The 27,226-nt window shown below is 50.4% G+C and overlaps 1 protein-coding gene across 4 annotated transcripts in view; it reads right to left on the bottom strand.

The window, feature by feature from the left end:
- The window catches only part of Hivep3 (HIVEP zinc finger 3), a 460,068-nt gene that overhangs the window by 43,837 nt on the left and 389,005 nt on the right, over positions 1-27,226 (bottom strand). For all 4 annotated transcript variants that reach the window (XM_047541216.1, XM_047541224.1, XM_047541232.1 and 1 more), the window contains 2 exons: positions 11,713-17,302; positions 8,093-8,238 (listed from right to left, as the gene is read on the bottom strand). In XM_047541216.1, the coding sequence (XP_047397172.1) occupies positions 8,093-8,238; positions 11,713-16,770 (5,204 nt within the window). In that variant the 5' untranslated portion in view covers positions 16,771-17,302. The remainder of the gene's footprint in view (positions 1-8,092; positions 8,239-11,712; positions 17,303-27,226) is intronic.

Here is a 27,226-nt window from a genome sequence, read left to right as displayed (position 1 = left end):
ACTGTGTCTCTACCTGTCCTCTAAATGCTGTCGCAGCTACACGCGGTCCTGGACACCCTTTCTCTTCTCTGTCTTCCCAGGTGACTCCATCTACTGCCAGAGCTCTAAACCACATCTGTGTATGCACGACTCTCAAGTGTGTATTTCTAGCCCTGGCCTGAGCTCTGAGTGTCAGGCTCACGGACTGATTGCCAAGTACCTCCCTGGATTCCTCTGCTTGGACAAACACATGACCACAAGTCTGCGCTCCCCTCCCCCAGCCTGTTCCTCCTGCTCCTCTCCCACCCTCCTCCATCTGACCAGCAGTTCCTCAAGCCAGAAGCCAGACAGTCACTCTGATTCCTGGCCCCCTCCTTCTCACCCTTATTAGGGGTCCTACAGCCCTGTCTCCTTCCCTTCTGCCATTGCCGGCATCACTAGACTTGGGAATATCGAATAATATTATCAATAAGAGCTAATAATAACAATCTAATACTAATGCCCCAAGAGCCACCACCTTCTTCCAAAAATCTGGGTCATACTCCCTAGGAGGGATGGAGTGGCAGGATTTGGGGGCATCAGGAGAGAGAGAGGGGACGAAACCCAGTGTAGCCCCTGGAATGGGGGTTGCACCACTCTCTCCCCAGCCTCCTGGAGCCTGCCCCTCCAGGGAGAAGCCTGAAGATGGTCAGAGATCTCAGAAAGGAGGCAGGGCCCTGACAGCCTCCACTCGCCAGAGGGAAGAACACCCCCTCCACTCAGAGCAGGGAGACCAGGACCGATTCTCTGGCCCCTAGAACACACAGGGCTCTGCTCAGAGCAGGCTGGCCTGCGTGCTGGCAGCATGAGAGTCAGCCCCTTGCATTTCCTTTTTATTTCTAACACCTGCAGGACAGGATGATCGGCAAGCAAGAGACACTGGCTCCCATCCCAGATGCCTGCCCCTAGTGCAGGCCGCATGACTTCACCCTCCCCAGGCCAAGGTCGACCTCAAGCTGATGGATGGGCTCTGCCTGGCTTGGTCTGGCCAACCGCATCCTTGTTCCTTCCTGAGATCCAGAGTCTTAATCCTGCTCTCAGATTCCACAGGCTGCTGAGTGCAGGGAACTGACCTCCTCACCTGAGGTCTCAGACAATTCTGACCGTGCTGTGGGACGAGTCCTTCATGCAATAAATGTTCTCCAGCACTGCTGGGCACTATTCTCAGTGCTGGGGATGCAACAAAGCATAGTCCCTGCCCTCTCACAGAGCTCACGTTCTAGTGAAGGAGGCAGAAATACACTTACAAATACATGGAGAAAAATAAAGTAGAGAAGGGAAGGGCATAAGAAATTCCAAAGGAGGGTACAAATTCAGGGGTGATGGAGGGAAGTGAGGCAGCCACGACAGTCTAGAAAAAGTGCCCCAGGCAGAGGGCACAGCAAGTGCAAGGCCTGAGGCAGAAGATGTCTCACAAAGAGCTATGAGGCCCCGGCTGGAGCACAGGGCAGGGGCGGAGCAGCAGGCAAGGTCAGGGAGGGGCTGCAGCAGCACAGGCCACATGAGGGTTTCTGAGGATGAAAAGCAGGAGCCACTGTTAACAGGATCACTGGCTGTGGGTAGAGAACACTGTCGTGGGACAGGCAGAAAAGCAGGAGAGAATGGGACACCCTGATCAGCCAAAGAAGAGCTGGAAGTCGCTTTCCCCAGCCTGGGGGGAAATGGACAGACTCTGGATCTGGTTTCAAGGGCAAGCGGACAGGACTTTCTAATGGACATGAAACAGTGATTTGGGGCTTGAGCAGCTTGAAAAATGAAATTGCCCGTGCAAAGTGTTCACCTTCTTTCTCTCTGGCAAAAGATGCCTCTTTTCCCCTCTGACCACTTAAAAGTCTCTCAAAGGGACACTCGGTAGTACGTGTTGCTTGCACACAGACTGTGCGTCTATCTTCGGCATTTCATACTCTACACTACCAACCTCCAGGGGACGCAGGAGTTGTATCAGTTTGGGTTTTAGCGTGGGTAACCTGAGGGGTTTGTGCCTGCCCAAAAGCCTCCATCTTATTACTATTTATTTAATTCAAATAAATAGTGGAATCAATTCACTTCCCAATAACAGAGGCAATACATAGTCCCCCAAACACAATTCAGCATCCTTTCAACTCGCACTCACAGTGAGAGGGGACGAGGCACAACAGGCATTTAGGCTGAGAAATACGGTATGCTTCTGTATTCCGAAGGCCAAGGATGCGCGCGCACGCGTGCTTTTAAAAATACAGATGTGCCATAACACAATATGTGTTAGGAACACTGCATGACTCTTAAGACTTGAATAAAAATGAATGCAGCAATTAGAAATATAAATAAATGAGGTAGACATGTGTGACTATTAAAAATGCAATCCCTGCAGGTGGAAAAATAAGGAACTAAGTGAACTTTGACAATAACTTCTGCGATGATGTCAGAGTCCAGAGTCACGGTTGTTCTTGAGCATTTATTGTGCTGGGGAATAAGGATGGGTTCACTGGGTGTCCAGATGGACTGTTGTATGAGTAGCTGGATATGACATGGAGCTCAGGGGAGGACTCTAGGAAGGTACGAGCATGGTGGTTCTGAGCATAGAGATGGGGGAGATCTCCTTGGGAGGGACATTGGAGGAGAGGGGGGGGCCCAGGGCTGAGCTCTGCAGGGCCCTAATGTTTATAGATCAGGAAATGATGGAACTTTCCAAAGCTGACAAGGAAGTGAAGTCAACAGAGGAAGAGGAAGATTAAGAAAAACAGTGTCTTAAAAGCCAGACAAAGTGCTATAAGGAGGAGGGAGGGGTCTCTGTGCCCCAATGCTGCCACCAGGTCATGAAAGAACAGAATGAGTGATCACCAGCCTCTACAAGGTGGAGGTCACCACTGACCTCGGGAAGAGTAGCTTGGAGGAAGGAGAGGCCTGCAGGTCCACAGGAGTGGGACTGGACAGGGCGGGAGGGGAGGGGGAGGGGAGCCGTGCAGCCAACTCCTTCTGGAGTTCTTTAAAGGGAACAGAAAAAGCAGGTGATCTAGGCCCTTTGGTCACAGGAGTTTTTCAGGTGGAGTCCTCAAGTTTGAGTATGCTAATCTGCACGGAGCAAGGTCCTGGCATGAGGAGCGAGGGCACCCAGTACCCTCCCATTGGAGCTAGCCTGGATCTTCCCCCAATGCCAGAGCGGGCTCTGCACCTGGCAGGGCTGGGCATGGGCTTCTCCTCCTGAAGGCTTGATGGTAAGGGGAAGCTCTGGGCAACCCCACATTTGCGTCACCCTACCCCAACCTCACTGCCCAGCTGACCATTGGGCTTCTGTGTCCCTGTTCCATGCTCCAGCTCCAAGCTGAGGCTGGGCTGCCTGTCTAATTCTGAGTCATCTGCCCATAGCCAGCTTGACTATCCCCACCTGGCTGGACTAGGCCTCCCTGGATCTCTCCATCTGAGCTCATCACTGCCTGCAGACCTAGACACCCCACCCATTACAGGCTGGGATGACCACTTTTGGCAGCCAGGTATTTTCCTATTGGTTCCAGTGCTGCTGCTTCTATACCAGCCCACTGGGCTGAGTTCCCGGGAAGGGAACTTCAGTTAGGACAATATATCCATTTCCCTCACGGAACAAAATAACTTTGTATGTGTGAAAACACTGTTTAACAGAAGAGCCCTTCTACACAACCAAGGCAGATGCGTGGTGTGGGTGAGATCTAACACATTTCTGATGGGTACTCCCAGAAGTCTGCAGGAAAATGCAAGTTTTGTTCAGATGTGAAGACTACAGGGAATGCAGAGACAGGACCATGTACCGGGAAGTCAGGCTGATAGGTAGGGGTCAATGCATAGTGTGTGCCAAGCATTTTCCTAGGACCCAAGCTGAGGAGGGACTTGGGAAAGACAGGAATGGATTTTAGTACCAATTATGATGAAGAAACTCAAAGAACTTGGAAGGAGCAGAGGTATGAGAGTTTCGCTAGAGAAGGGGGTCAGTAACAGCCTTTCAAGGCTGGGTGGATTTGGCAATGGCCAGGGCCCGACAGGCAGCCGGAAGTGATATACAACAGGAGCAGTCTGACTTGGGGGGCAGTAATATCAGGCTGAGTTTAAACTGGATTTTGCAGGTAAGGTAGCCACAGAAGGTACTAGAACAGAGTTAAAACACAGGTAGAACCACTGAGCAAAGATGCCCACCAACATCAGAGGCCTGCAGAATGGGAAGCCAAAGCAGTGTCAGAGGAAGGGAACAGACCACATTGAGCTGTTGATTACTTTGTGTAGACACCAGAATCTGGGAACTAATTGGAAAGGGGAGGAGAAGGTGTCCAAGATGACACCAAGGTTTGAAGGGTGAAGGGCTAGGTTCATCATCTGGGGTCTGGATGCGGAAGGGGATGCTGTGGTGGGAAGTGGAGGGCTTGCTAGGCACATGCTGAGTTCAAGATGCTGTGGGTCTCCCAGGCAGAGAGGCAGCCAAAACAGGGGCCTGCAGTCCAGGAGTGAGGTCCTAGGTACAGTGATGAGTTTTGGAGCCAAGGAGGTAAATGATGTCAGCCGGGGAGAACACTTGAGGTAAGAAGACTGAACTGGTCAGGAGTGTGGGCCACCATGGCACCAGGACTGCTCAGCTCTCCACCAGTCTGACTCTCACCACCTTCCTGGGAGGCCCTCTCTAGCTGGCTACTCAAGCCCCCAGGGAGCCCTCTCTGCTGTGAGCTTCTCAGTCCTGACTGGTCCCACCTGGGTCTTATGTTGCCACCTTGGTGGAGTCCCCATGCATCCTGAGGGCAGGATGACAGTTTGCTGCTGTTTGGGTCATTGTGTCTCCTGGCCCAGAGCACCCACAGAGCACTGATTAAACAGAGTCTCCATGATGAACTGACTACTGATCAACTGCTGGACTGGAGGTCAGGGAAGAGTCAGGAGCTCTATTTCACCAGGGGATACCCTTTGCCTTGTCATCGTGTGGCAAGAAGGCCCTTGCCAGATGCTGAGCAGATGCTGGCGCCATGCTCTTGGACTTCCAAAACCATTGCTCCATAACACTCTATTTTTAACAAATTGCCCTTCTCAGAAAACAGACTTAGACACCCACCCCGTGCCATGCCTGCCTGGACTGGGGGAGGCCTGGAATTTGCCCTAGCAGAGCACTCTGCCCCCAAGCATCCCATGGAACCTTCCCAACAAAAAGTGGCTTCAGAACACAGATATTTTCCTAAAAAGAAAACCAGGGCCAGAACAGAGGTGTGGAGACAGGGCACCATTCAAAGCAGCAGCTCATTGCTAAGAAATCAATAACGAAGTAAGGAGCGCGTGATACAAAAATGCCAGTGTGATGGACGCGGGTCTGGCTTATAGACTCACCATCGTGAACAGATATCTCAGCCTCCATGTGGACACAGCTCAAAAGGCAATGCTGAGTGACAGGCTGCAGATGCACGTCAAACAGAAGAGAGTCACCATCAGGGCTACCTACCCAGGATCAGGTCCTCCCAAGGACAAGAGTGTTGGTACTTCCCACTCCCAAGGATGCAGATAAGGCCATGTGACTTGCTCTGGTCAACAGACATTTGCAGAAGACCCTAGGCAGAAGCATTAGAAGCCAGGCCACGGTACATTGCTCTTCCCTTCTTACTCTCTTGAGCTCCACAGGCCCAGATCCCCTGGTGGACCCAGTGAACAAGCCTCATTGCAGACTCTTTTTTATGTACCAGAGTGAAAAATCAATGCTCATTGTGTTAAAGGAAAGAAAGAAAAGAAGAAGGAAGAACTGAGGCTAGGACAAACCTCAGTGTGACAGCAGATGGGCCTGGAGGATGCATTCAGTGTTCCGGGGTGGGGGCAGCCTTGGTGTCGGCAGCCTTGGTGTCTTGGGAGGGACATGGTCACATGATTGGTTGAATGGATGGTCAGCATCCCTGGGCCCAACCATGAGATGCCAGAGGTGCCTCCAGGTGTGCGACAACCCAAAGCACCACCCCTTCTCCTTGACGTTTGTAAATACTCCTTGGGGTGGGGCATGGTGATACCTGCCCAAGGAGAACCAGGAAGGGAGAAGATCATCAGAAGTGAGGGTGACTCAGGGGACAGTGGTACTTAGGTGAGGCAGGCTGGCTCAGGGAGAGAAGGAACTGATGGGTGACACCACATAAACCCCATGTGCCCAGATCAGACGTGACAAGTTGGAAGAGTGGGGTTGAAAGTTACCACAGCTGACAGGGCAGAGTGAAGTCACCCTGGATGGAGATAAAGAGCAGGATACACTGTCATGAAGTGTGCCATGTCCACCTTCTGAGCTATGTGAACTGAAACTTCTCCATCTGGCCCCAAAGGGTCCCCTGACAAGTACCATGCGCCTCACAGGTATGTTATTGTCCCCTTCAGAGATAAGGTCACTGGGAGTTGGAGGGTGTGGGGTGGGGTGTGGTCTAAGGCTGGACAAAGGCAGGAGGAACCACTGCTTGGGGGCAGGGGTGACAAACCTCCAAAGACAGGGAGATTCTGGAACAGCATGTGGGATGAAGTGTCAACCTGTATGGGACATGGAGGAGGATGGGCACCACTGCCTGGGCTGCAGGAAGAGGAGGGACTCTCTCAGCCAAAGGCAGTGATGTCCAGTAGGTAGCTGGACAGGGAGGGGCTCCTGCCAGCTGCCTGTCCAGAGGCTGGGCCTTCCCCAGGTATACAGGCAGCAGAGGGACCAGGCCTGGGGTATTGAGGCACCTGCCTCTTAGTACACACAGAACACCTTGAAGAAGCAGGATCCTTGTCCACCAGCAAACACTACGCAGCCCCTTAGAACCCCAGAGACAGTCCTTCAACCAGGAGGGAAGAGGGCACATCCTAGGACTGGATGCATAAATCAGTCTTGGGATCCAGTCCCAGTGCCCTTTTGAAGACCCAATGTATAAGAACACAGAGACACACGAGGGCGCTCTAACCAAACGGCAGGAGCAGAAAACAGTGGTCCCCAGATGGAAGGTCAGCACTGGGAAACACCAGAGTTCCTGGATGGAGCCACTCCTGGTGCTGGGGACAGCATGCTCCAGGCAGGCATGTTTGCCATCCCTGACCCCTTCCCCACCACTCTGGTAACCAATCATTAGTCCCAAGGGCCCCTCAGGCCAGAAGAAGATGCCTATGGGTGGCCCTGGGGAGTGTGACAGTTTCTGTACTCCTCTCCCCAAGTTCCAGGGGACTCCTGTGTCTCCCACTTTGACCTCATGAGTTTGGTACTTGGAGATGCTGGAGAGTCAGAGCCAGTGACAGCACATGTTGGCCAAGGTCCATGGGGACCAACCCCTCAGGGACCAGTTTTCCTCCTCTCTGTTGTCCCTCAGGACCGTGTAGGGCTGGGGACTACCCTGATCACACCAGGGACACAGACACAGGACCCCGAGACAGACACCACGGCACCTGCTCACAGACACCCACATCCCAGGGAGCAAACACATGGCCACATAAAACACAGCTGGCACAAAACATTTGCAGTCTGAAGCAAGGCTCCCTTCTAGAGCCCAGAAGGTCCCACAGTGGTGGGTTTTGAGATGTGTAGAGTATCAGGCTTCAAAGCCATGCACCAAAAGCCAGTGAGCAGGGTTGACAATCAAAATACTCTCCAAACCAGTCAGAAGGGGGTGGGAGTAAAGGCCAGTGGGGACAATAGCTCTTGGCACTGCAGTTGGCCTTGTGTGCACAGCCCAAATGCCCAGGGGGCAACTGGGCATGCCAGGGAGGTGGCCTGGGAAGGAGGAAGGTGACTTTTGGGGAATATACAGCAAGGGACACAGCAGCTGAGACAGGAGCTGAGAGACTCACTATCACCCCAGTGCAGAGGCTAGAAATGCAGCCAGGAGCTGAGGAAACACAGAGCTGGAGAAAGACCCAGACCTCTCCAGATCCTCAGCAAACTCCCAGCATGGCGTGTGCCCACCAAGGTGGCCCCCAGTGTTCTCAGAGGCGACCTGCAAGTCCAATGATGGTGGCACCTCCACAAACTCACTGCAGGAATGACAGGGCACCTGTGGGCACCGCCCTGCAGTGAGACGCCCACCACCTCCATGTACACGTGGCACTGGGCTCTTACTCCGCAGGGAGCAGATTGCAAACCGAGCGTGAGTCTTACCCTCCTTCGAAGATTTTGATCCTTGCCGGCTCCCCTCTCTTGGGGGCGGGGGCGTCCTCCTCCGGCTTCCCTCGCTTCTCTTCCTCCGTCTCCACTCTAGCTAGCTCTTTCTGGCCTTCTGGGGAAGCCAGCGACGGGAGGTGCACCTGGCCCACCGCGGGGTGACAAAATCATCGCTGGTTAAATTTTCATTCTCAGTTGGGAGTGTCCTAATCCCTTGTGTGGCACTCTTCACACATGCAGGTGGGCTCCCCTAACTCAACCCTCCCCCCCCTGAGAGGTGTGTTATCAGCCCCATGTGACAGAACAAAGGAACCCATCCCAGAGAGCCGAAGTCTCCACGCTGGGGCTCTGACTGGCCTTTCAAGTTAACCTTCCCACAGAGCTGGGCTTGCTTTGTGTCTCTTGTACTACTTTGGGACAGGTTCTCCTGGGTCATCTCAGCACCCAAAGTAGGGTTGGCCTCAGAGGAGATGTGTAAAGAATGTTGAACAAAAAAATAAGGACTCCACTCTACTCTGGGAGATTAACTGCTGCAATTCTCACCAATAGATCAGAAAGCCAAGGTCACATAGCTAGTTTAGGGTGGAGCTGGGAGCAGAGCACAGGACCTCACCCCTCCCAGGCTAGTGCTAAAGACTGGGAGCCAGGTGACCCTGACCAACAGAACCCCACAACAGCAGCCAGGCCTGAGAGGCTGAGCAGGTTCTGGGCTGTTGGCCTAAGGGAACCCATTCTCTTTGCAGAGTTATGGGCCTCAATGAGACCTGGCTCAACGTGGAGGCTGGCATTGACCTTGGGCTTCCCAACATCTTCCACTATTTCAAGAACATGCTCTCTCCACCTGCCAGGGGTGGCAGGGGATGGGTACCCCATTGTGTAGGGAACAGTAATGCTGTACTGGGAGTGGAGGCTGATGGAACTGTGGAAAAAGGCACCCAGCTGGGAACCAGGGGATCTGAATTCCAGTACCAATAGGCCATCACATGCTAAGCTACCCCGGGGTGAATTTGCTTCACCTCTCTGAGCCTCAGAGTCTGGGGAGGGGGGTTGGATCATCATAAAGATCCATTCTAGGGCCAACTTCTATAACCTACCAACCCCATATAATCTTTTCGGAATGGGAGGTGATGTCTGTATGAGCTAGTTTGGTTTGGGTGGCAACCAGGAAACACAGTGCTAGAATTGAGAAAGGGACCTGGAATTCATTTTAACTTTTAACGGTAATGAGTAAGAACAGTCAATAACATTCACTGAGTATCAGTGTGATAAGCACTGTTGTAAGCACACTTTACATATTTTAACTCATTTAATTGTCTCCAAAGTTCTATGAGCTAATGATTATTATTATCCATATTTTACAGATGAAGAAACCAAAGCACAGAAAGATTAAGTAACCCCCTGCCGTAGGTCACATAGCTAGCAGATGAAGTAGTAGGCTTCAACTCAAGGCAATTTGGGACCTGCATCATTGTTCTTAATCTCTTTGTGATAGTGTTGTAGTTGTCAAAATGATCCCAAAGGAGAAACAAGGAAGGAGAAAAAGGGAAGCAATGTGACCAAAAAGTGGATGCTTGGGTTTCTTTGGGGCACATATACAGAAAAAAATATGTATGACCAAACTCAAATGTGGTAGGATATCCTAGATCTGAAAGAAAATGGTTAAGCTTCAAAATGCTATGATAAACTAAAGAGTGTTTTCAGAACTACTAACAGAGAATGGAAGCCCCAAGATGACAACTGTCAGCCTGGTGGAATAAAGGACTTTCCAAAGATGGATTAGGTTGAACAATGAGGTGGTAAGTTCCACGTCACTGGAGCTATGCAAGGAGAGGAGAGGAAAGGAGAGGAGAGGAGAGAGGGAGGCAGGGGAGAGGGAAACAGGGGTGTAATTGAAGAAAGGCCTCAACTTGCAGACTATGCAGCTATTGTAATGTGCAGGTTGGTGCACTTCGGCAGGAAACATGCCTTTAAACCAAACAGAGTATTCCAGGGAAAAGTTTGCAGGTTTTAGCTCATTTTAGGAAAGTAGCATTATAAACAAATGATTGCCAAATCAAATTCAACCAAATCAACACTTCTTTTTTCTTATAAATATACTATACAATCTCCATTAGGGAACAGAGACAGCTTGGATCATCCGAAAGTGCTTCAGAGTGTGAACCAGGTTTGAGTCCAATCTCTGCCATTTACCACATGACCTTGTGCAAGTTACCCAACCTCTGTGCTTTGGTGTATTTATAAAATAGTGATATTGTACACTAACATTCAAGGTGGTTGTGAGGATAAAAGTAAAGTGTAGCATGGTACCTGGCACACAGTAGGTGCCCCCAAAATTATAGGTATAATTACAGCTGCATCTTGACAGCAGCCACAGCTAGTAAGAGACAGTGGAGAGAAAATCAGTCTGATGTTTATAGTGAAAGTGGAAATCTTGCTCAGAGATAACTGTAGACTGAGAAAGACATCTAGAAAATGAATTGAAAACAGTTTGTGAAGAATATCCAGCTGAAATGAAGACAAACCCAATGCACAGAATCCACTCAATGCAGGAGGAAGGCATGAATGTGTGGGAAGTTACAGATTATGCTTTTGCTCACCCATCTACAATATGAATTTATTTGGGGAATTCATGCCTGATTCAGTCAAAGCATCTGGTCAGAAGACACTCTAGTGAACATCTTTAAATTTGCAACAATCTTTTAAGGGTTTTAGGATGCAGAGCTGTGACCATGGTATGTGGCTCACCTTCTGTTTATACCTCCAAGAATTAAGAAAAATAGACTCTTTAGGTCTGGGTTCAAACTCCAGGTCTGCTAAACATTTGCCATGTGTCATTGACCTCTCTCAGCCTTTGACCCTGGTTCCCTCATGTGGAGCCTGGAGATGGCAATGCTAATCTCACAAGTGGAGGTGAGAATTGATTGGATCCAAGGGTGCAGTACAGTGAGGTTGCTCAACAAACAAGACCAATTTGTCATTTCACAAATGCCAAGTCAGGACAACACATCAGGCCTAAATCCTCAGGCTAGCCTTTTTGGGGTATGGAGGTATCTTCTGTCTAATGTAAATTTGGAATTATTATATTTCAAACTTGCCAAAAGTGCAGGGGATCTGTTAATTTTATATAATTTCCTAGTTCCTGATGTAGTTATAGGTCAGAGGCAATGAAGGAGTAAATATGAGTTCTTGACATCAGGAATAAGAAAAATATGAAAAGACCAATAAGACAAGGGACAGCCATGAGGTAAAGGACTTTTGCAAAGTTCTGAAACTGCTGTGGGATTTCCCATAGACCAATTCCAATTCAGTCTCTTAAAGAATTGCTTTCTTCCTTGCTGAAATTGTATCTTTGATGTTATAATGGAAACTCAGGGGAAGTAGGATTGCTTTATAGTCAACTTTATTGAAATGTATCTATTCCAATGATTTATGGAACGCACTCAAAAAGAAGCGAAATAAACATGTTTCTGTGCAAGGTGACCAGTCTCTGATGTCAGAGAGAAAATCTTCCCCCTTAGTGTTAGTTCTATACATGGAACCTGAAGAGAGAGTGGCCTTAAAAGCTCAACAAGGTCTTTGGAAATCAATGGTAAAAAGAAAGAAAATGCTCAACTTACCTCTGTCATGCGGGGCTTGCGGGAGCTGGATGGCACAAGCCTTCCTGCCTCAGGATGCGGAGCTGTGGCCATGGTGTATGTCTCTTTGCTCACCTTCTGCTTAGACCTCAGGAGGGACAAAGCAGCTTTAGTGGAAACCCCGGGAAGGTTGGGGTTGTACAAACTTATGCACCAACCAGCGTAAACAGAGGACCTCCTATCTGCATGCTGGATGTGATTTGGCTTAATGTAGTTTAAATAGCACCAACTGACATTAGTGGTCGTGTGGAGGCTGGGGAACTGCAGTACCTTCTTTGAGTCCGTACCTTCTTGTGACTTGGCAGGTCTGAGGGACGTTTCTGACAGAGGCAGAGAGCTGGGAGGAGCCAGGGGAGGGGGGTCAGGTTGTTCCTTGGAATCTTCTTTCTTCACGCTCAGTGGGGGCAACCCTCTTCGATGAGGTCTGCCAGATGGTTGGGCATATTCCTTCAAAGCTTCTGAGCCTGGGGCTGTCCCATGGGACAATGTGGAGTGAGAGAGGGGAGAAATTTCCTTGGGGTCAGATGGATCTGAGGACAGACTAGACAGTGTTTCTAGCTCCCTCCTGCCCTGGCCCTGGCTTCCTGGATGGGATTTCTCTGTCCTCTTCCCACCCTCAGTGCTGGTCAGCACAACACTGCATGGTTTTACCAGCTCAAGTTTTTCATCTGCTTTGGAAGCCTCCTCTTCCTTCACTCTTTTTTGCTGCTGGGTTTCCATGGTAAGTTCAAGGCTGCCAGCTGGTGAAAGAACACGTTTGCTTCCCCCCACTGTTGAGGAACTCCCCTCAAGGCTCAAAGCACCTTCTGATGACAGGGAAGTGCCTTTTCTTTCAGGTAATGTCACAGGTACTCTCAGGTATGGAGTCTGGAAACCTCTGCTTTGTTCTTCACTTAAGCCCGGCAACCCAGGCCCAGCCTCATACACATGCGCCCCACACACGGCTGTCCCTTTGGATGGGGGCTCCTCACTCTTGGGAAGAGGTGCACTTGCTGAGCTGCCTTGAGACTGGGTGACCAAGATCTGAGAAAGGGTGGTGTACATTGCACTCCCATAGGACGGCATGTTGGTCTGAATGCGGACGGGCACAACCAGGGACACCATGGTGTCCGGACAGGCAGGCAGGGCCAGTGGCAGGGCTGATGTGGGTGCTGAGGAACTGGCTGGGGGAGCAACAGGGGGCAAGTGAATGTCACTACTGTACCCTGTGCTGCAGGAGGGGCCAGGAGTTACTGTTGCCAGTGGGGCTGGGCTGGTTTTGATCTGGGGCAGGTGGCTTTCCACATCAGGGAGCTGCAGTGCAAACTGGGATTGCAGAGGCAGGAAAAGCCCAGAAGAGAGTGCCGAGGAAGCCGGGTATGGCATGGGAAGGAATGAAGGGGGCTGCCGGAAGGGAATGTCGGCTGGATGAGGCAGGAGCTGGGGGAGATGGAGTTGGCTTGGGTGCAGGACAGTAGGCTGGAGAGGAAGCGGTGGGGCTTGGAATAAGGATGGAGGGAGGGGAGGCATGGAGTATGGTGAGGAGAGGAGGCTGGACATGGCCTGGCTGGAGAAGAAGTCTGAAGACTGTCCTGGCTCGTGCTGCAAGAGGTGCTGGAAAGAAAAAAGGGAGACGGGCGGGGGCAGGTATGGTTTCTCCTGCAGGGGCAGCTGGGCAACAGGGTGGTGCAGCACCTGCAGTGCTTCAGTGAAGGGTGGAGTGGACCCCAGAGGGGGCCTGTCCTGCACCTGGCTCTTGCCTCCCGGGTGCCCACTGTGTGAGGTGGCTGCTGAGGAAATCTGAGACGACGAGCTTTTGGTTGAAGGTTTGCTGGATGAGGACTGTGGATCCTCACTCTCTTGTCTTCCCTTGGGGGTGACCTCTGGCTCCATTTCCGGAGGCCTGCTCAGAGAGGCCTGTCTCACTAAAAAGCATTTCCTTCTCTCTGGCGCGGCCACCGGGGCCGGTGGAGCCACTGGGGCTGGTGCAGACGGGCCTGTCGAGGACAAGCTGCCGTAGTCGAATGATTTGCTGCGTGTCTCAGTCATGTGGGCAGAGTGGGAAACGTTGGGGCTCTGCTCCGAAGCTGACCTCCGCATCTCTCGAGCATGTGGGTGGTGGCTGGGGACAGTCAGCATGTGGGTGCCCAAGGGTTTGGAGCGAGTGTCAGATGAGGGCCCCGGGGCCTCGGCTTTCCCATGGTCATCCCTGTCAAACGAGGCTGAGCGGCTGGACCCGCTCAGAGAGACGCTGCTTTCCTGGCTCGGGCTGCGAGACAGAGGTGCAGATGACTCAAAGCTGGACTCCCCAGATGACTGGGCCATCTCTGCCAGGCGCAGTCTTTTCTTCTTGGGTGGCAACTTCTCGGCCGGGAGCTGGGCCAGCGTCTGGCTGCGCTGGGGCCACTGGAACTCCTCCGTCTTCTCGGGTTCCTTAGGAGGTGGCTCAGGTTCCGTGTCAGGCCGGTCAGGCTCCTCGGTCACCAGGATCTCGGGAACCTGAATGTTGGGCTGGCGGACCAGCTTGGGTTGCAGGGAGTGCGCTGAGCGTCCATGCGGGGCAGGTGGCGGGGATGAGAACTGGGCCAGAGCTTTGTCTTCCCCTTCCAGGCCACTGGGCTGCTCGAGAGGGTCGGATTTCTCAAAGGAGCTGGTGTGCTGGATGACAGAAATTTCTTTGGACGTTGTTCTCCTCTCCTTCCCTGATTCTGAACTGGACCCTGGCTTGGGAGTCCGTGGCTGGAAGCCCGTGGGTCCCTCCAACGAGGGCGCTGATTTACTTGGTTCTGCTGGTGACTTGGTGGACTCCAGGGGAAGGCTCCGAGCAGCGTCAGATGGCCCGGGGCTGCCAAACTGACTTTTTGTTGACTCAAAGACAGGTGGCTCTTCCTCGTCCCCAAGGCTCTTCTCCTTCCTCCTCTTCCTCAGTGGAGTGAGTTCCAAGGTGGCCCCCAGCTTATAATGCATCATCTGGGACCACGGCTCATGCTCTGCCTGACTCTTTTCGACTTCGGGAGATGCGTGAGCACCTGCAGAGAGGGGCTTGGTGATCTGAAGCTCTGAGCAGTAGTACTTTTTATGGGCTTCGTAATTATCCCTTTTCTTGTACCGAGCACCACATATGGTACATTCATAGATGACCCCTTTTGTTTTCAAGCCCTTCTTGGTCTTTTTGGTAAGTTCACTTTCCTTGGGTTCCGGTTCGTCGGAGGGCTTGGAGGCTGCATCTTTGCTACTTGGTCCAGCCTCCTCTGAGCTGTACTCACCTCCCAAAGGAAGCTCTATAGCAGGCTGGCGCTTCAGCATCCGGGGGTGGGAGGTAAACACTGGGCTACTGCGGCTCAGGGTATCAGAGTCGGTGATGTGGTCGTCAAAGGAGTAGCTACCTCGGAAGGTGTGGTGGGGGGTACTGAGGGTGCAGGTGGCAGAAGGCATAGACTGGCTTCTCAGGAGAGGCACAGGGGGGGTGGTACTGGGCGGGTGCTGGAGGCTCAGCAATGATTGTTCAGGCTTCGTCTTTTCACTGTGGGATGACAGGGGCTCCCGGTAGAGGCTGGACTTAGGGGACTCCATGCTGCTGCGCCTGGTCAGAGAGCTCCTCCTGGGCTTCACGCTGTCTATCTCGCTGGTGTCCACCACAGCCTCATTGATGGTGATGAGCTTCGTGATGTGCTCGATCACCTGCGTCCGGGGCACAGACAAAGGTACCAGGCTGGGCTTATCTTCAGTGGACAGGGGCAGGAGGGGCTGGGTGGAGGTGGCAGTCAGCATGGAGGTCCGCTGGCCGATTCGCCCGCACTTGCCGAAGATGATCTCTGCGTAGGACTTGGCGTTGGTGTTTGGGGGGCTGACCTGCTGCTCAGCACTCTCAGAGCGTGAGAAGTACCCAGACTCAGTACTGCCTTTGCTGCCGGGGCTCAGAAATGCCTGCTCGTCAATCACCTTCTTCCTCTCACTCAGGCGCAGGGCCAGCTTCTGCTTAATCGTGTGGGTGTCTTCGGGTTTGTGGCTCAGGGGATGCTCAGATGAGGGTTCTGCAAAGGGAGTTGGGTCCTCGAGCGACGGTGCCGCGCTGGACTGGGACAGAGAGCAGCGTTCGTGGCTGGAACTGTGGCTTCCAGAGCTGTATACACCGCTGGAGAGGAGGGGATGCTTAGGCCTGGGGGAGAGCTCTGTGGGGGGCCCAGACGTGGCGCCAGTTTCCTCTTCAGAGTCTGTGCTTTCTCCCTCGGTGGGCTCCTCAAACTCCTCCCCGGGGATCCGCTCCATCTCCAGCCCCGGCGGGTACATCTCACTGCCCACGCCCGAGGCCAGGCCCGCTTTGATGCGGTGGGCATGGGACTTCCTGTGCTTGTAGAGGTTGCTCTTGGTCTTGAAGGAGAAGCCACAGGGGCCGCAGGGGTAGGGTCTCTCACCCGTGTGTGAGCGGATGTGCTTCTGGAGCACGCTGGGCTTGGCGCAGGGCCGGCTGCAGTACTGGCAGATGTACTTGCCGGGCTTCTGGGGCTTTCTCTCCTTCTTGTGTGCCTCTTCTGTGGGCTTCAGGGACACCTGGGAGGGACGGGGCACGAAGACCTTGGGGATGCCAGGCAGGTCCTCAGGAGGAAGAATGGAAGTGTGGGAAGGGAGGAGCTGGCCCTGCGGGTGCAGCCCAGGGGCTACGAAGGAGCCCGATGGCCCGGGTCTCATGGGATCGACCAGTTGCCAGGTGGACCCCTCCAGGAGATGCTCTGGCTTGCCCGGCGACATGAATGCTGGTGTCAGAGGGTGCTGCGGAAGCTGCGAGATGTGGACAGAGGCTTCGATGGAGGGCCTCTTGGGCGGCTTCTGCTGCTGGCCCGTTTTCTCCTGAGAGCCTTCCCTAAGAACTGCCGAGGGTCCGGGGAAGGGCTGCGGGGCTAGGAGCTCCTGGGGGGCACTCTCTTGGGCGGCAGCTGTGCCGCTGCCGGGGTACGGGACGCTGGAAGAAACACTGGTCTGAATGGTCTCTCCTTTGGTCAGCCGCTTCCGGGGACTTCCCTCAGCCTTCTTGGTGCCCTTGATGCTTTGTTCAGGATCCATGACCTTCACAGAGACCTCAGATGCAACTCAGGGAGGGTGGGGTAGGCTGCATTTACGAATAATCCAAGTGTCTGGAGGAGGCGTCCAGCTTTGGCCACATTGGTCAAGAGCTGCAGAAGCCAACCCTAAGACGGCTTTGGGAGTATTTTTTGCAAGTGTCACTGGCTGCTAGTGGCCTCAGAGCAGGTCATTGGGGCCCAAGCTACTCCTCTTGGTGAGGCATGGCCCTCTGCTTGGCAGACAGAAAGCACGGAGGCGCTTCATGCCTGAATGTCTATGGTGAAAACGTCATGGGGGATGTCAGTATTGCCATTGTGTTGTTGCAGTTGGCAGTGGCAAGTGGCCCCCACGAGTCCCCCGTGTGCTATGCGAATGGCTGAAGGTTGGAGATGTCTGTGTCCATGGCCCAGTCATCCCTGGTGCCAGCCCAAGAGATGCCACACTGGATACTGGGGGCAGCTCCGTCCTGGCTTCTTCTCCCCTTTGTCCCGTGTTGAGTGATCAGTGGCCTCGGAGGAGAAATCACGCTCTTCTATGGGACAAAAGTGCACACACAAAAGAGAAGACAAAGTTACTGCTGTGTGTCCACATAGCCTGGGCAGCTTGGGCTCAGTGTCAAAGCCAACCAAGGCCCCCGCAAGATCCACCCGAGAAATCCAGCCTAGCTCCACATGCACAAACAAGCGCTGCCCATCTTCCCCTGCCCACCTCTGCAGCTAATGCCAGGGCATTGGTGACATGGTGGCTCTGTGGGGCACTGGGGCTGAAGATAAGGTAGGTTCTGGAAATGGCAGGGCAGTCGGGTCAGAAAGCTGGTCCTGCTTTGTGATCCACTCTGAGTGAGCTGGAGCTCTCTAGGCCTCCAGTGCCCATAAAATGGATAAAAGCATTTCCTGCCTCCACTGCACATTGGAGATGCTGTGGACCCAACAAGGTAACAGATGTGGGTGCTGCTGGATGAATTTTGGGTGGTGCTGGGGCTGGTGCAGGAGGAAGTGCCCATGGGTTATTCAGGTATAAGTTTCTCAAGAGGAAGATTCTTCTCTTGAGTCTTTCCGGCCCTAGATATGAAAGTGTCAAAGATGGGGGAAGGACATTTTTGCTCTTTATCCCCTTGAGAACTCACTCCCTGGCCCATGCTTCAAGATGAAGCTGCAAACTACTGCCACAGCCCCTGGGAACTCCCACTCTAACACACCTGAGACCACCTGACTGATCCAAACGATCCCCAGGAAGATCATTTTGGAAGCTTCTTCCAGTTTTGCAGCCTTTTCCTGCCCAGTCAGTCCCAGGAAAGCCCTGGAACTAGTTCGGAATGAAGGCCTTTGCCAAGTGGAGGGACAAAGTTGGCCTGCTGGTCGGAGTGGATCAAGTGTGAGCATCTTCCCAGGGCCAGCCAAAAATCAGGCTGTCTAGGCACCCTGGGTCCTGAGACCCAGGTCCTCACGGTCCTTCTGACCAGGGCCAGGGTTAGACTTTCAAAGCTGGAGGTCACTGTGAGTCTGTCATGCCCAACCACATGACTTCCCATTGGAGAAAACGGAGGACCATGGAAGTCCTACTTAAAGTCTGAGGTTTCTAAGCAGCAAGCCCTCACAGATGGAGTTGGTCCCCCTGGCCCTTCTAGGTGCCTGTCCCCTGGGAGAGCCCCTAGGTGGGTGAGCAGTGTTTCTGCAACTTCTTCTTCTCCTGTACGCATGTCCTGCCCCAGGCAACCTGCCCCAGGCTCCCTGTGTCCTTGTCTTGCCTTTCACCAGGCACCTGCTGATAAGATGGGCAAAGTTCCCTCCTCGCCCTTTCCTGAGATGCTCAGAAGATGAACAAGTCTGTAAATCTCAGGCAACTTTCTCTCAAATGGTAGTATTTCAGCCCCTACGACATGGTTAAGGAGGGCAGATGATTTGATCTTTTAGTAAAAATTGTATCTTAAAATATACTCCCTTTTTTTTCTATCTTGGTTCTACAAAGAATTCAAGGGAACTAAAACATCATATTTATAGAAGAATGACAAACTGTAATAAAAATATCAAATTAGAACTAAGAAATTGTAAACAGGGCAGGAAGTTAGGATTGGTGGGATAAAAAGAACATTGACATACCCATCATAAGGGTTTACAGTATTTCTATAGTTCAGCTATACATGAGTTCCCTGACAGCCAAGGAGAAAGGAGAGATGTGGTCCATTAGAGAATACTTATAGACAGAGAGGAAGAGAGATCTAAGTTTCTTGCAGGAAGCAAAAGTTTGCTTGACAAGAAACTTTCCCATATGTCACTTAGGTTAGGGGCAGTAATGATGCAGGAGATTATCTATGTCTTCAATGACATCCCTCTAGCAAAAGCAGTAATTGATTTTTGTTAATGGAAGATCTCAATTCAGCAAAGGTTAATAGTCAACTCCCTCCTTGGACTCAGGGAGAGAAGGGATCCTCCCAAAGCAGGTTGAGCGTGGGGAAGGCAGAGAAATCTCCTTTCACTAAGTCACAGTCAACAGGGTAGCCATATAAGATGTCATGTAAGCTGGGACCTACTGATAACTATAAGGAATAGGAGCTTACTGAGAGAACCAATGTTTACCCTTACAATCCCTACGTACCCTGCGTGGAAGCCAGCACAATAGTAACTCCCTCTGGGCATCTGGTGTAAACTTTGGATCTTTGCTGTGAGGACCAAAATTATACCCTGGTCTCCTAATGGCTCTAGATGTTAGACTAATCCAATTCCCTCATTTAGATGAGGATACCGAGGGCTAAAGATGATCGAATTTGCCTTGAAAAATCAGAGTAATGGTGGCAGAGCTAATTGTACCATCCTGAGCCTCTGGAGCCCCCAGCCAGGCTCTTGTCTCCCACCACAATTAATGACATTCCCTGGGCTTCTGTGTGGCTGAGCACTGCAGTCTATGGCTCTCTGTTCTAGGGAAGCAGCAGCATGACCCCAGGGGACATCACTGTGTTCCCAGTGAGGAGCGTCAGGGTGTCTAGAGACTGAAGAGCAGCACTGGCCTTTCAACTGATCTCACTGCGTCTACTGGATAGGAGAAACCGGTGCTTGGCTGAGGCAGGAGAGCCCATGCTGATGGCATTAACCTACCTCACTTACCCAAGTCAATGTGGGCAGAAGAGCTGAGCCATATAAATTCAGACGAGGTGGACCTTATCTACAGCTGCTGTCAAGTGGAGGGAGAACTTCTCTCTGAGTCGGGCCGGGCCTCCCGGCCTGGCTGTGCCTGTGTGTATGTTGGGAGGTGGGGAGAGGTCTCAGGGTTCTGTATGTGGGTAACAAAGGGTTGACTTTGCTTTTGTGCAAAGATCTCAAACACTAACTAGTGGTAAGCTTTGCTTTTCCCAATGGCTGGATGGATCCTGTGGCATGATGGGGTGTGAAATGATCATCAAGTGGTGGTCAGTTGGTCAAGGAGGACCTTAATTTGTCTGGTCCTGTGGTTCTTCCTTCATGAAGCTACAGGCTCTCCAGTGGCAAGAAACCACCAGTGGCTGGGACTCCATGCAATTCCCAGAGCCAAGCGTGAGGGGCAGGGTGAATGAGGGAATACTCAGGTGACTGCTGAGTCATTAGGTGACTCACTGGGCCAGTGGCATCTGTGCCCCGGGTCCCCAGCTATTAGAGTTAGGAGGAAGATTTATTATCCTGGCATTTCTAGATTATTATGTTTTATTACTATCAGCAAAATGTTGAACAGATTTTGGTATACTGGGCAATAGTATGTCAGTAAATTCTAAGCAAAGAACTTTGTTAAGTTCCATAATTCTGGGATCAGATTGATCTAACAGTGACCCATGGGGCCCGTGTCCCTATCTTGGCACAGCCTCATCTTGCTTGACAAGTGGGCTGAGCTCCTCAGCCTAGAGCCTGAGGCACAGTCCAGCTGGTCTCCTGCCAGGTCTGGTGGTATTGCCCACCTGATAGAGCCCTGCTCCCAGCTCCATCTTATAAAGGTGTCATGTGTTACCAATGCCTGGTTGCAGGAAGTGATTTATACTTGGCTTTGGGCCTCAGACCACCTTGCCTTGAGTCTGTTGGCTCCTCCCGCAAGGCCTTCATGGCTCCAGCCCTAGCAAACCCTGCCCTCTTCTCTGTTGGGCTATTCCAATGGCTAGGCCCTTGGAAGCATCTGGAAACTTCTGGAAATGACCTAATATGTTAACCAGTTGGCTGCTGAAGCTCAAGTTCTCCTCATGACCATAAGCTGGCTTCTAAGCTGGCTTCTAAGCTGCAGCTCTCTGGGGGCTGTAACCTCAGTGGCAGGCAATGTGGACCCTGCAGCCATTCTGACATCATCAGCAGAGGACGTCCATCCTCTCTATGGACTGGAGTTCAGACACCTCTTGGCCTGAAAGGGAAACCTTGAAGTTCTGACCCCCTGTCTCTGGTGACATTTTATGGGTGACCCTGAGTAAGCAGATTTTTCTTTGTCTCTCAGGCTTATATTAAAATTTCACACACAACCTCAGAACCATGGAAAAGTAGGAAAGACCCATTTTCTTAGTGTCTTGGTCACAGTGACAAGCATGGCCTTCCTAAAGGAGGTAAAGCGATAGTAAGCACCTGCTTAGGCCACATCTGAATGGTCACACACCCCAAAGTCTTGGATGTTGTGGTTTCCCCAGCATCTGCACCTGCACCCCAGGAGCCCCCTCCCATGGCCCCTAATATCAAGCAGCTTGCATTTGTCCTGTCATGGTGGAGCAGAATGGCAGAGAGCACGGCCTTGGGGTGAGAGGACCAGCGTGGCCCTGGGCTGGTTATTCCCACCATATCCCAGGTGCCTCAGCTCGCAGGCCTCACCGACTCTGCATTCTCAGAGCCACATTGCTGAGTCACCCTTGTGACTCCTCTCCCAGAGGTGCCAAAAGGAGACCTTTCCATGGGGAAGCACCAGGCCAAGGGCACAAGTGTAGGCTTGGTGCTAGAGTCTGCATCCTGGTGCTGGTAGCTTCCTTCCATCTTCAAAGCCACATCATCTCACATTGAGTTATTCTAATCCTGACTCCTCTGCTTCCCTCTTTCAGTTATGCATTTTGGGTTTAGGTTGGATTAATCTGGGACAATTCCTGCTGAGATCCTCAACTTAATCACAACCACAAAGTCCCATTGCCATGACAGGCAAGATATTCACTGGTTCCAGGATTTGGGAGGTGGTTGTCTTGGGGCTACTATTCTGCTTACCACAGTGGGGTCTTATTTTTTTAAAATCTCTATTTCTTGATTTCTATAAGGCTTAGCATTTTTATGTGAATTTATTAATCAATTTTTTTTCATCCAAGAGATCATTTTTCACATTCTTTTTAACATCCCTAATGGATCATATTTTGTTTTATATTTTTACAGATTCATATTTTATGTGAACTGTATTTTCTTATGGGTTTACCTGAACTTTTGATATTGGTTATATCAATCTTTTACATCTAGGCTGGCAATATATTCTCCTTACTTATCATTGGTGTTCAACACGGCTGTACAGAACATTTTTGTCTCTATGTGGCCAATTGTATTATCGTACTTTCTCTTTATGACTTTAAGTTTCATGTCCAAGATTATTATTTTTTGAATGTCACCCAAAAGTTCCTTCAAGTTCCTTTATGATTTATTTATTTATTTCCCTTCTCTCCATTCTTCCTCTCCAGTACCACCGTGGCTCCATCTGGCATTTATTTGGGTATAAGGTGTGAGGTACAGATAAAACTTTTGCTTCCATTTTCATTATAGCTAGCCAGCTGCCCTAACATCATTATTGGATGGTCCATCCCCATCCCTACTCCCACCTAAAATGTCCCAGGGCATCTGCTAAAAGCACAGGTTCTAGCCTCACTCCAGATCTGCTGAAATAGAATCTCTGGGAAATGGACCCCAGAATCTAGATTTTTTGGTAAAACTCCCAAGGTCAATCTGACATACACTTTTCTACAGCCTGGCATTTAGGGACACTAACGAGACAGTTCTAACTGCATTCTACAACTAATCACCTTGCTTCTGGGTTTCCAGCCTCCCCTCCCCCACCAACATTCAGATGGGAAGAGAAATCTCTTCAATGGCCAACCTCGCCAGGGCTCCCTTGTCAAGAACTCTCAGCAGCTCCCCACTACACAGTGAGGTTCAGCCAATGGCATTTCAGTCCTGTGGCCACTAGGCCACCAGCCCTCTCAGGCTTTCCATCCCACCCTTCTCTTTGAATCTGCCTTTACACCTGGCTATTCCAAGGGCATAACTCCACAGGGGACTTCGGGAATGCTGCCGGGAAGGAGGCACGCGCCAGCTAGGCCTCAGTGATGGGAAGCCCGGTCAAAGTGAGACTTGGAAGGAAGGGACTCAGTCTAGGTGGGAGGTACAACATGCCAGGCACAGGAGGCTGGGATGTGGCCCTGGGGCATGCCTACCTTCTGGGTTCTGGCACACACTGTTCGGTGAGGGCCTCATCCAGTGCAGGGTGGGCACTGAGAGGAGTTTCTGTGCATTTTCCCGCCTTGGGAACTGCGAAGGCTCAGTTGTGCCAAGCCCATCTCCATACAGAGCTGTGGCCTGTGACTGACCCTCAGAGAGCAGAGGGTCTCTCCCCACGGGGTGGGCAGACCTGTTGCTGGGCTGGACCAGGCTTTTGGGATGACTGGCCCCCTCGCACCCTCTGACCTGGATTCATTCATGGAAAACAGGCACCCTCTGGGTCTCAAGGTCAGCCTGTAGTAGGAAGAAGGCATTTTCTGCTAATCTAATAGGTCAAATAGTGCTACTTCACTGAGAAGCCTGGGGTGTGTGTCTGAGGTCAGGCCCTGGTTTAGGCAGTCCATCAGCATCTTTCGGTGGACTTGTCCTCTCCTGGACTGGGCAGGGCCTGGGTCTAACTCGTCTTTATATTTCTAGGACCTGATACTGGGCTCAGCATGAAGTAAAATATAAAATTACTTTTAAAATACTCCACTGACAACTACCACATACCCAGGTGTGCTAAACACGGATGTGGGGATTCCTACACATGTCCCTTTTCTGCAAACATGGGGACTGATACTTATTGCTTTAAATCAGGCAAGGAAGGGCAAAGGCAGGATTTGGACCCCAAGTGCAGGTTCACGCCTAGGAAATCCCCAAAGGGGCTCAGGTCAGTCAGGGAGGTCCAGTTGAATTCTGCCCTCCTTCTTGGTCTCCCAGCTCCTCCAAGAATCTTCCCTGGTGGACTGAGCCACCCACACTCACACCACATGTGTTCTTCATGTGTGAATCACTCTGCGTGACCATGTTAGCTGATTTGGATTTATTTTTTAAATTTTGTTTTTAGATGTTGATGGACCTTTTTTTTTGTTTATTATTTATATGTGATGCTGAGAATCAAATCAGTGACTCACACATGCTAGGCAAGCACGCTACCACTGAGCCACAACCCTAACTCCTGGTTTGGATTTTGAATGTTCCCTGAGGGTTTACGTGTTAAAGTCTTGGTCCTCACCTGTGCTATTGAAAAGTGGTGGGAACTTTAAGAAGTGGGTCCTAAGGGAGGTCTTAGGTCATTGGGAAAGTGCCCTTAAAGAGGATTGTTGGACAGTTCTCACTCTCCTTTCTTTGCTTCCTGGCTGCCATGAAGTGAGTTGCTAACTCTGCCATGTGCTCCCTTCATGATCCACTGCCTTGCCACAAACACAAAAGCCATGGGACCTACCTACCACAAACTGAAATCACCAAACTGTGAGCCAAAAGAAACCTTTACTTTCTTCAAAAGTTGATTATTTCTGGTATTTTGTTACAGTAAGGCAAAGCTGACCAACACATTAACCTTAGAGCTGAATTTCATGAAAAATGCTTTTTCTCCCAACAATAAGTGGCGAATTATTCACTGGGAGGCTCTTAAATAATTTCTCTTGAATGACTGATCTCTGTGCTCCTACTTTTCTTCTTTCCCCAACCCAACCCCAAGACCCAGATGGGGCTTAAAATTTCTGCCACTGGTTGAAAAACACATTCTATTCATACATTGAGAAACCCTAAGTAAGTGTTGTCTGACTGGCGTTTGTTTTGTTTGTCTGACCCAGGGACCAACATGAAATTGACATCACTTGGAAAAATATAGTCTCCAGAAATACCCCTGTGAATAGCAGGAACACATCTCACAGTTAAACCAAGCATGATGCAGCCAGAGATTCACACTGCCAGACTTGCAGAGGCCTAGACTTACCTCTTGTCACTTGTGATACCTCAGGCACATAAGATGGCATAAGCCAAGGTTCCCTATCTGGACTGCATGACTGAACTCTTTGTATGTGTCAGGGCTATTCTCAGGGAATTCATAGATTAGTTGATTTATTCCTCATAATAACCCCACCAGTTAGATACCATTATCATTCCCATTTTATAGATGAGGAAACTGAGGCACAAAATCATAAAGCTGCTAAATAGCAGAGCCAGCACCAGAACCTGGGCCATCAGGTAACTTCTACAGTGAAGATCTTCAGGGAGCTGGGGTCCCACCACCTTTATAAACAGGACTCAAATTCGAATGAAGAATCCTAACTCTATGGTTAGTCCAACACTTTTCTTAGCAGCCTTCCTTTCTGTCAGGCGGGCTGGCCTTGATAAGAAAATTATTTTTTCTTTCAACTGGAAAAAAAAACCCTACAGCCTTGAAGTCTTGCTCCCCATTGATACTGAAAATGAACTGAGATCAGGAAGAGCAGGCTTGCTTCGTCAAGGGCACGCGGAAGCCCACTCGCTTGTGCTCGCCCCATGTGCCGTGTTGCCTATTGTTACATATCTACTCATCCATCCACCCACGTATCTGGCCATTTATTTATAACTGCTTTTCATTTATTTATATCTGTAAGGATTAAAAGAGGCTCTGGACACTGGGGAGAGCTCAGGGGGCATCTGTGAACTTGACTTGACCTACTTATCTTCAGTGGTCCAGGGAGTTCTTGTGGGTGAAAGAGCTTGAGGAAGAACAAAGCCCGACATGCGAGTCGGGCTGGGGCACCTGTGTGTTCGGCCAGTGGTGCGTCAGTGCTGCCTGAGAAAGTCCCCGATTGCACAGTGGCCGCTGGCTTGTCAGTCTCCGGCAGGTCTCCAGCTGTTGCTTTGATGGCATTTTGTTTCTAGCCAGGTGACAGTGGTACAAAAGGCGTACCTGCCCTCGAGCTTCCTGGGTAGTTAAGGTTCTTCTGTTTACTCTGACGCCATGTGCACGTGCATACATGCGATAAAAGCCAACTACAGAAGGACAAACGACCAGGGAGAGGGGCGACACTGTGTGAGCCAACAGAAGTCACAGAGAACACCTGGCGTCTCCGTCATTCTTGGGTCCGTGGCGGGAGAGATGTCACTGCAGTGGGAATGACAGCAGTTTTAATCATCACTCTGCCACTCGGTTCTTCGCATAGCACTCCGTCTGCAATTACTCCCTGGGCCTCTCAATGCCAGGCCAGTAATATGAAAACAGGTGAATTATAGAACAACCCAATTGAAAACAGCAAAAGTTAAAAGGCGTCAAAGACCTAAGCATAACAGCTTTTAGAAGAAAACATGGGGAAAGCCTCGGGACACTGAATTTGGCAACAAATTTATTAGAGATGACATCAAACAAAAGTTAAACATAGATAAATTGGACTACCCCCAAATTAATAACTTTTATGCATCAGAAGACAAAATGAACAGAGCAAAAAGCCACTGACAGAATGACAGATAATATTTGTCATTTTATATATCTGATAAAGGATTAATTTGTAGAATATGTATGGAATATGAATATTAATATGTAGAACTCCTACAACTCAATAACAACTCCATAACAACAACAAACAACCCAACGAAAAAATGGGCAAGGACTTAAACAGTAATTTCTTTGAAGAGCTGTGAGTGACCAACAAGCACATGAGAAAATGTTCAACATCATTAATCATTAGGGACATGAAAATCAAAACCACAATACAATACCACCTCATGCACATTAAGATGATAAAAAAAAGCATTGGCAAGGATATAGAGAAGTTTTGAAAACCTCGTGTACAGTTGGCAGGAATGTAAAATGGTTTAGCTTCTATGTAAAACAGTGTGGTGGTTCCTCAAAACAAATTTTAAGGTAATTCCTTAAAAACGGAATCACCATATGATCCAGGAATTCCACTTCTGGATATATACTCAAAAAAAATGAAAGCAGGGTCTCAAAGAGATACTTGAACCCCCATGTTCATGACAGCATTATATTTCAATAGATCAAAGGTTGAAGAAATCCAAATGTTCATCAATGTATGAACTGATAAACTGTGATATACACATGCAATGGAATATTATTTAGGAAGAAATTCTGACAAATTCTGACACATTGCACAACATGGATGAATCTGGAGGACATTGCTCTAAAAAGAATAGGCCAGTCACAAAAGCACAAATACTGTATGGTTCTTCTTGTATGAGATGCTGAGGTAGTCAACGTTCAGACATGGAAAGTGGAATGATAG

Source organism: Sciurus carolinensis, chromosome 1 (assembly GCF_902686445.1).
Source record: "Sciurus carolinensis chromosome 1, mSciCar1.2, whole genome shotgun sequence".
Lineage (NCBI taxonomy): Eukaryota > Metazoa > Chordata > Mammalia > Rodentia > Sciuridae > Sciurus > Sciurus carolinensis.
This window is presented reverse-complemented; position numbering and strand designations above follow the sequence as displayed.